The following is a 9954-nucleotide window of genomic DNA, read 5'->3' as shown; positions in this document are numbered from 1 at the left end:
AGTGGGGACAACAGACATCAAGGAACTGTGAAGACCACAAATAGTTTGGGTGTGGCAAATGCCTCCATGTAAACACAATAGAAGACAGCTGATGTAGAATGGAATTTAACAACAGCAAAAAAACAAAAAAAAAGTTTGCATAACAGACAACACGTGTTTTCACTAATTCCTTAAGCTTGTTAAAGCAAAGTGCAAAATGAGTAACAAATGTAGAGTTTCTAAACTGATTATTAGGTATTCAACACTTACAATGATTTGTCCAAAAGGGTACAATCACATTCCAAACTGAAGAAAAAAAGAAAGGGGAAAAGAAAATCTGAACACTTTCGCCCAGATGAGCTGCAATTTGATCACTGGTATCTAAGTCACCTTCAGTTTAAAGTCAACTTTTCTGAAATCTTTACCTTCAATTGTAAAGATGTCAAGAATTGTAATATTGAGAATGTGCAGCTATAATTGGTCAGAAGACCTCACAACAGTGTGTTGTGCATGAAGGAGCTCACAACAGTGTGTTGAAGGAGTTGTGTTGTGCATGAAGGAGTTGTCATAGCTGTTCAAAAGGTGATGCCAGAAGTGCTTCAATTCCAAAACCCTGGCTATGCTTGAAGGAATGGCTTTGTGCTGCACTTTGAGTGAAGATGGGAGATGCCACAATGCGTCTTGCCATTGGTGGAACACACGTCCTCATTCTGGGAGCAGAGGAGCACCACAGGCACAATAAAGCACAAGGCCTGGCAGTCCATCATCCTGGAGAAGGAAAGGGACTCCTCTGGAATGCCCGGGATGCCAGGCAGCATGCATGATGCCAGAGTTCTGCGGTAGTCAACACTGTGGGAACTGGCCCGTAAAGGAATGCGGTTCCCAGAATGCACCAGGAACATTTGTGGCCATCTTGTGTAGGTTATTACATCCTTGGGGATGCTGCTGCAGCCTGTATCCTTTACAAAGCTGGCTTTTGAAGCCTTTCTGAATACTGGGTGACTGACAGGAAAATCACATGTATAACTATAAAATCACATTGCAAAGGTAGATAATTATTTTATATACTATGCCTATGTATTTGGTAGGGTAGGTGGCAATGTCTTCTGTGTTTTGAACATTGCTATATAAATAATGTTCATTCTAAAGTGCAATAACTGCAATGTAGGTAGAAGTGGTGAAATCCAGGGTGTCAAATGTTGCCTCCCTAACTTGGGGGGTCCGGGTGGGCAATAAAATGTCCTGTGGTCTGAAATAAAGAGACAAGAAGATCCGCTTCACTAGCAAGGACCACGCCACAGCAATAATATGTCCTTTAAAGGTTTAATGTGTGTATATGCTGAGGTGAAGATGGAGGAGGATGTCGTCTGTTAGGCTGGTCTGGAAGGACCTGCTGAAGACCGGGCTGAGGGAGACTGAGTGTGGGGGTTCCGTCTCAGGTGTATTTCTGCCCGAGCTGATTAGAGACGCACAGACAGAAGCTAATGAGACATGAGGTCTGCACCAGATTCAATTAGAGATGAGATGGGAAGATGGATGATTGGCTGAGCTATGAGCAAGAGCCGTCCAATTTATAACCTTGCAGGGAGGATTTATGACATCACTGATGATGTCAAAATGTCTATGCATCTTCAGTGGGTATGACATCATCATCACTGATGATATCACAATGTCAGTGATGTCACTCAAGCAATTGTGATGTAATCGGTGATGAAACCTGACCATAAGGACAAGAAGATCTATCTGTAGGCTATTTTATCTTTCAGATGATATATCGCAGCACCATGGCTTCCCTATTCAAGAAGAAGACTGTTGACAACATAATCAAGGAACAGTCTAAGGAGTTGCGTGACACTCAGAGACAGATCACTAGAGACAGAGCAGTGCTGGAGAAACAAGAGAAGGAAATGGAGGCAGAGATCAAGAAGATGCATAAGAGTGGTAACCGGGAGGCCTGTGAGATCCTCGCCAAGCAGCTGGTCCAGCTGAGGAAGCAGAAGAACCACACGTACACCGTCAGCTCCAAGCTCAGCTCTATGATCACGCAGGCCGCGGTCATGAACTCCCAGATGAAGATGGCCAGCGCCATGTCCACCACCGCCAAGACGATGCAGGCAGTGAGCAAGAAGATGGACCCGCAGAAGACCTTGAAGACCATGCAGGACTTGCAGAAGGAGAACATGAAGATGGGCATGAGAGAGGAAATGATCAACAACACTCTGGATGAGATGTGTGACGAGTCCGGGGATGAGGAAGAATCTCAGAACATCGTCAACCAGGTTCTGGATGAGATCGGCATCGAGATCTCAGGGCAGATGGTGAGAGCTCCAGCGGCAGGAAAGAGTCTCCCCAGCGCCGCCTCTTCCAAACAGGCCAACCTCTCCGACGACGACGACATCGAGAGGCGGCTCCGAGCCCTGGGAGTCTAATATTACATGTCTTACAAACATCGACATTATTGGAGAATTTATTGTATTTTTCAACCTGGAGCCTATTTTCATAATCAAGTGAGCAGAAATCCTTGAAATTGGTGCAGTATTGACCAAGAGCGCTTCAGTCTCACATGCCCCTCCTGCCTTGGCAGCTGCACATACGTTCACTGTATTTACCTGGTCTTCACCCTCTTCTCTGTCTGCTGTCCGTCACATTGGTAGCGATACAAGCTCCCATTGTCATGATTATGTCATCATAGATGGCATGATGTCATCGGTGTGACATCATCGGCGACCTGGCCACTTTCTTTCATAGGGGACATAGAAACTGTAATGACAGCATCGGCACAAACATTGTGCTTTGTTTATATGAGAGCTAATGTAATGTCACCAAGTGAAGCTATTCATTTATTCACCAGTAGGTGACTCTGCACACCACACTATGTGGATCAAGGAGTAGGAGTAGCCCATTAGAGAAACACTTGTAACAAGAGGGGTGCGTGGAGATCAGGCGTGGCATTTGTAGGACAGGGAGATAAGGCACCTGAAATCAATACTGATGCTCAATACAGTACCTCCATCGCTAGAATACATTATCTGCATTTGTCTACATGCTATAATACTAACTCTCCTTCAAATCCTTCTCTGGTACTGAAGTCGAACAAAGAGAATATGCGTCACAAAGCGACACATTGTATATCACATGGATGAAACGATAACTCAATGCACTATTTTCATCTTGGACATAATGAAGTCTGTTCAGTTCATGCTAGAGCTAATTCATGGCGTCAACCGTTCTACAAAGTTTAGTAGTGTTATGCATAGTCGGACTGGCCATAGGGAGCACCGGGACAAATCCCGGTGGGCTGGTGGGCCGCTTGACCAGGGGGTTATATATATATATATATATATATATATATATATGTATATATATACAAACAGACAGACAAAGAGACAAACAGGGGTGAAAACACAACCTCCCGGGCAACTCGTTGGCCTGGCCAACTCAGTTGACAGAGGTAAAAATGAGGCATACTTTGGTTTTTCTACTTGGAACAATTTTACTGGAAAATATGTTTTTATTAGAAACTCAGTTGACATACGATACAGTGTTTTGTACTGTTTCCCCTGCTTTAACACAGTTTATGCCCTTAGCCAACATTTACAACATGTTCTCACTCAACTCATCCCAGAGCAACGCATTGTCACGCGCCTTTTACATTTGAGGTAACGCACCTCGGAGCCTTGAGCCTTTTATGGAACGCACCACTCTGCACCGAGTCGTCCACCTCTTCGGGGAAGTACGGTGGTACCACAGTAGTATCACCCAGGGGGGAACTTAGGTTTAGGCATTCGGTAGGTGGTCTTTAGGTTTAAGCATTGGGATAGGTGGTCTCTAGGTTAAATCATTGGGTGGGTGGTTTTAGGGTTAGGGTCTCCAGAGGAGACTGGGGTTAGGGTTACCCAAAGGGACTCAAAGACCCCCTGTAGGGGGTAGAAGACCCTGAGGTTACAGTTTGACCCCAGTCTCCATGGGAGACCCAACAGTCTTCAAGCCCCAAGTTCCTAACCCAAAACCAGGGTGGTGCTACCATCCCCTGCGTGGTACTACCGTACTTCCCAACTCGTTCTGGATGACGAGCCCGACGGCGTACTGGACCTTTGCCTGAACCCACAGGTGCGGAGTGCTTTTTAACGGATCACCCGTGGCACGTTCCATAAAACGCTCAAGGCTCCGGGGAGCGTTACCTCTAAAGGCGAGTGACAAAGCGGTGCTCTGAGACGAGTTCAGCGTGAGAACGGCTGACATTTACCACCAACAGAGATTTACTCAACCGACTTAGTTTTATTGTTTGTAACTACAGTTACCTACTTCATAAAAACACTGACAATTGGTGGAGTGCTTGAAAGAAAAGAAAAATCACATTGCACACACGCCCCCCATCCGCATGTCTTTGATGGCTTATAGTTTATCAACAGCGTTTGGATATTTTCGTACAAAGACAAACAAGCCTAAAGGCAATGCAAAGTAAATTATGTACATGTGGTAAAACCCTCCTGTAAAACCACACTTCCACCAGTAAATAGACTATCAAATGCACAGATCATGAACTTTCCTCATAGCCCTCCTGTGGCAATAAAATCCACTCGCAAATTAACATTTAATTAATCTTTTGAGTTGTGCATCAGTTGCAAGTGATCCCCCCCAACATATAACCCCGCCCCCATGCCCGACTGCTCTGATCAAGGACACAAGTTAACGTGTTTAAAAACCTCGGCCGCTCCCTATTGACCCTTTTCACGGGGCCATTTTGTGTCAAAAAAGCAGGGTAAACACAGGGGCAAGCAAAACACTAATGAGGGTTTCCAAATTCCAATCATGGAAGTTTGAAACCCTCATTAGTGTTTTGCTTGCACCTCTGTTTACCCTGCTTTTTCGACACAAAATGGCGCCCGTGAGAAGCGTCTATTGGACACACTTCCTTGTTTGAGCAGTTGTTGGGTTGAAGTCGTCAAACTTTTGAATCTGTTTTCCCTTGAAGTGGAATCCAACTATTTCTGCTGTTAAAGCCCAGAATGAAGAGTTTCATATAAAGTGACATCACGATGTCTTTTCATGTCTCCTGAATCTCTTTGACATAAACCATTCATCAAAAAGACGTCAGATTCAGAGCTATAGAGCACTTTTCCAATGGATTAAATGAATAGAGGAAAACCATCATCTCTAACAGAAAAATACACATTGCCAAAAATGTTTTTCTTTCTTTTCGTTTAAGATTTTTCGATATGTCAAAAAAGACCAAAAAAGTGGATAATCCAACACAGATTGATAAACAAAAAAAAAGAAAAAAGTTTGCATCTTTAATTCGATTCCCAGTGAAATACATTTTTTGGGGAGGAGGAAAAAAATAATCTCCAACTCTTGAATCAGAGTGCTCTTCATGTCAGGGTTTGGGGCAATTCACTTTCAATAAAATAAAATAAATAATTGAAATACACTTCAGCCTACTATTGATAGAGCATTTATTGCCAGTCATTTATGGAATTGTGAATCTTTTCTATCACAAAAATGTACAGATTTCTATTTAAAAGAAGAAGAAAAACCTCCTGAATTGATCCCATCCCTGCTTTGCATAACATCAATCAATGTCCATGTTTGTGATGATTGGCGTTTATGCAGATCTACATAACTAGATTGTTTAAAAAAAGGCAGCAATTTTAAGATGCAATTATTGTTATTGTTATTATTATTATTATTCCTTTATTGAATCTGTTGCGCATTGTTTTGGTTTGTCTGTTGGCTTGAATGGGTCATGATTAGCTATTGGTTGAAACTTTTCTTTTGGAGAGAAAATCAGGGAAGCAGAAATAGAACATGGGAGTGACACGCCCCCTCCTTGAATATGAATAGGCTAAAGCAGACCTGGGCATTAACCAGCCCCATGATTTACTTATGAGGGTAAACCATTAAATGAGATGACCTAAATTGACTGTTTTTGAGTGATTTTGAAAATAATAAATGCTGACGAATAAGTGCACAGTAGGTTTTCTATCATTTATTCTAGTGATAAAATGAGAGGTTTGCGGCATGACAACATTTTCTATCAAAAATCTGGGTTTCTCATGAGGCCCCCCAGGAAAAATAATTGCCCACCCTAATAGCCTGATATTAGTATTCTTTCAAAATGGGACAGGCAGCCTCATTCCTTTTGGAATAGTCTGCGAGTGATTGAGCCCGAGTGCTTCTGGCAAAGCTGATTTAAAATGATATATTGTAATAGTGCCACATGCTTGTAAACGATCACAATTAACTATAATGGAAAAAAGTCAAACCTGAGCAGCAAAAACTCAAGTTATGATCCTTTGAAATGGGTTCATAATAGTGTATTGACTTTGAAGCTGCAATGAAAACACTGTGACTTAGGCTTGCAGTGAGAGATATACATTATACAATGCTTTTAAAGCCCCAACATGTAGCAGCAGCAACATTGACCTCTGCTGCCAGAAGTGGTAATTACAGCTGTTAACTGTAATGCTTCTTACTTTCTGGTTTTTATATTCCAATATCAGCATTATTATTATATTATTATTATCAGACTGTTTCTGTACTCTCTACTTTGCTAACCTCTTTGCAGTGTTTCTAACTGAGTCACAGGAAGAAATAGCTCCAAATACCCACAAACGTTTTTTTCTATTTTTAATATCCCCAAATGTTGTTTTTATTTTATTTATTTATTTTTGTTGTGTCGACTTGATTTAAATTGAAACAAGTCGCTAATCAAGCTAACAAGTGATAAACACGTTTCGCTTCCTATAGCCTACGTTTTTCACAAGCCAAGCAATATGTTAAGTTTGTCAGAGGAACGCTTTTAATTTGAAGGACTGCAGGAAATGGAGTTACATCCAGGCAACTTTCTTGCTCCAGGACGGAGCATGATGGAAGTGACATGGAGCGCTAACAGGCGTTCAGGGCGCAGAGTGGGACGGTCAGAGGCACCATTCTCCATATTAGAAGTCAGTGTACCATCCAAATGATTTAGAAGCTGTTGTTAAAAAAAATAAGTGACATATTGGGGCTTTAAGTTCAATCACCCAAGATGTGAAAAGGAGGGTAGAGAGCAGCTGACTTCAACGCCCCCCCCCAAAAATAACAACACACACATACACACACACACACACACACACACACACAAAAACCCCACAAGGCTCCAAATATCAACACATTCAGACAGAACACACACACACACACACACACACACACACACACACACAGCACACATGCACACACACACACGCACACACCCTCCCTCTCTGTGCATATTTCTGGCCCATAACGAGCTGACACCTGGCAGGGACAGAAGACGTCTGCTTAACAGCTTTGCTTAAAATCAGTTTCATTGATCGAGGTGTGATTTTCTGACTGGATCCCGGCCCGGCGGACTGAGAGGTTCAGGTGCCGGAGCTCGTTTGGCTGGAGAGACACGTCTAGAGAGTGAGAGCAGCCAAAGCTTCTGACAGAGCCCAGTTCACTGGCCTCACCTCTGCTGCACAGAGCAGGAGAGCGAGCAGGTGTCTGGCTATCACATCTGTCTTGACTTCACAAGCCACACTACAGTAGTATCTACAGTATCTATGTGTGTATGATGGAGAGAGAGAGAGAGAGAGAGAGTGAGAGAGAGAGAGAGAGAGAGAGAGGGAGAGAGAGAGAGAGAGAGAGAGAGAGAGAAGGAGAGAGGGAGAGAGAGAGAGAGAGAGAGAGAGAGAAGGAGAGAGAGAGAGAGAGAGAGAAGGAGAGAGACAGAGAGAGAGAGGGGGAGAGAGGGAGAGAGAGAGAGAGAGAGAGAGAGAGAAGGAGAGAGAGAGAGAGAGAGAGAAGGAGAGAAGGAGAGAGGGAGAGAGAGAGAGAGAGAGAGAGAGAGAGAAGGAGAGAGAGAGAGAGAGAGAGAAGGAGAGAGACAGAGAGAGAGAGGGGGAGAGAGGGAGAGAGAGAGAGAGAGAGAGAGGGAGGGAGAGAGAGAGAGAGAGAGGGAGAGAGAGAGAGAGAGAGAAGGAGAGAGGGAGAGAGGGAGAGAGAGAGAGAGAGAGAGAGAGAGAGAAGGAGAGAGAGAGAGAGGGAGAGAGAGAGAGAGAGAGAGAGAAGGAGAGAGGGAGAGAGGGAGAGAGAGAGAGAGAGAGAGGGAGAGAGAGAGAGAGAGAGAGAGAGAGGGAGAGAGAGAGATAAGCATAGACCAAGGAGGGACAGAGGGAGAGAAAAAAATATCTTGTTAGAGGTGATGAACACAAGTGTAGCTTAACAGAGGAGCTGAGAAGAGAATACACAAACACACCTGCATGTATATGCAAACATGACTGACAGACAGACACACACACACACACACACACACACACACACACACACACACACACACACACACACACACACACACACACACACACACACACACACACACTGTACAGTTTTCTTTTGTCCTTTTTCTATTCTTTTTTCTTTCTTTCTTTCTTTCTTTCTTTTTTACCAAAACATGACTTTTCGAAGACGTTTCTGGAGAAATCAAACATTCATCCCAAGCGATGGTGATGAAGATTACAATATCTGATAGAATAGACCCCACGAACAAAACAGATTCATTACTTCATGGCTAAAACCTGAGTTATTCAAAAGTATTTCCATTATGAAACTGCACAACAACACACATCAAAAATAAATGATGTATCATTATTCTCATATCGAGTATTATTTGCATGACTAAAGCTACGCTATACAGAATATTCATGTGGTATAATACACACATCTAGATATGGAGTTATATCTATGCATAATGTAACGGTGGCCAGCAGGTGGTGCTGTGCAGTGAGAAAACCTCAAGAGACGCTGTAGCGACAGCCGCTAGAGCTCGTAGCCTCCGTGCTAGAACGTCCACCTCCCATCCTGGAGGCTCTGAGTTCCATTCCCAGCTTCACAACACAGGTTACACCTCCAGTATCTCCTGGAGGAGATACTGGACATGGGTCTGTGGTTATCTGAGGGCGTCCAAAACAATATCATCATGACAGCATCAGAGTTCCACTGTTTTCTGAAGAATATCAGCCAAAAATGTCCTTCCAACACAGGTTTGACATTTGTATTACTTTTTTTTTTAATTTTTTACATTTCTTGAATCTCCCTTTGGTTTCCAACTCAAGAAGCAGAGTTTTTGTGACTTTGTTGTCTGTATTCTCCTCTCTCCTCCTCTCCTCTCTCCTCCATCCATCCTACCCTCCATCTTGTCCTCCTCACTCCGTCTTCTCCAGGATGAAAGCGGCTGTGAATGGTCTTTACACTGGGGGGATTTGGTTGAGCGCTACGGTTCAGTTCTAAGAGGTTCCTCCAGAGGGCTCCACTGTACCGTTAGCCAGGTTCCCCCGGTCAACACAGATCCTCATAGTCCATGAGTTTGGAGTGCTGGCGTGTCTTCCAAAGTCGGTAGAGGCGGAAGTCAAAGTACATCTCGATCATTTCCTTGCCTGCATTGATAAATGAGAGAGGAAATGTTTTAATCGTCCATTTAATAATCAGAATAACTTCATGATCCAAGAATAATAAAAGTATGTGGATTTGTCTTGGTGCCGTTGGTACACATGTGAAAACAGCAAGATCACAAGGAGACAGAGAAAGGCATCATATAGTAATATAATATAATATAATATAATATAATATAATATAATATAATATAATATAATAACATAGTAGACATACATAATATAATAATATAGTAGACTATACATAATATACTGTATATAATAATATGTATAATAATACTATACATAATAGCACTAAACATATTTCAACATCCAGTCACTGTATGAGTTCAGGAATCATGAAATGCAAAGTGCAACAGTAAGAGCAGTTTCTTTGGGGCAGTGAAGAGGATTCTATTATGCGGGTGTGCAGGGGTCTTATTTGGGCTGGTTGAGTATAATGTGTGTCTATGCGCGTGTGGTGGTCATTGTGTGTGTGTGTGTGTGTGTGTGTGTGTGTGTATGCGCGTGTGTGAGAGACACA

The 9954-nt window shown here is 42.9% G+C and overlaps 1 protein-coding gene and 1 pseudogene across 2 annotated transcripts in view; one reads left to right on the top strand and one right to left on the bottom strand.

Moving 5' to 3' along the window:
- Positions 1-1763: 1763 nt before the first annotated feature.
- On the top strand, positions 1764-2408 carry LOC310795490 (charged multivesicular body protein 2b pseudogene; annotated as a pseudogene). Its single transcript has one exon. The product of its transcript is annotated as a charged multivesicular body protein 2b pseudogene (transcript).
- A 6910-nt stretch (positions 2409-9318) lies between these two features.
- LOC310795281 (NMDA receptor synaptonuclear signaling and neuronal migration factor-like) overlaps positions 9319-9954 on the bottom strand; it is a gene marked incomplete at both ends in the record, with an annotated part of 50350 nt that continues 49714 nt past the window's right edge. Inside the window, one exon of the mRNA XM_083657336.1 lies at positions 9319-9416. Coding sequence (XP_083513462.1) covers positions 9319-9416 — 98 coding nt within the window. The remainder of the gene's footprint in view (positions 9417-9954) is intronic.

The sequence above is a fragment of the Poromitra crassiceps genome, assembly GCF_964638095.1.
Source record: "Poromitra crassiceps genome assembly, chromosome: 21".
In the NCBI taxonomy this organism is placed as follows: domain Eukaryota; kingdom Metazoa; phylum Chordata; class Actinopteri; order Beryciformes; family Melamphaidae; genus Poromitra; species Poromitra crassiceps.
This window is presented reverse-complemented; position numbering and strand designations above follow the sequence as displayed.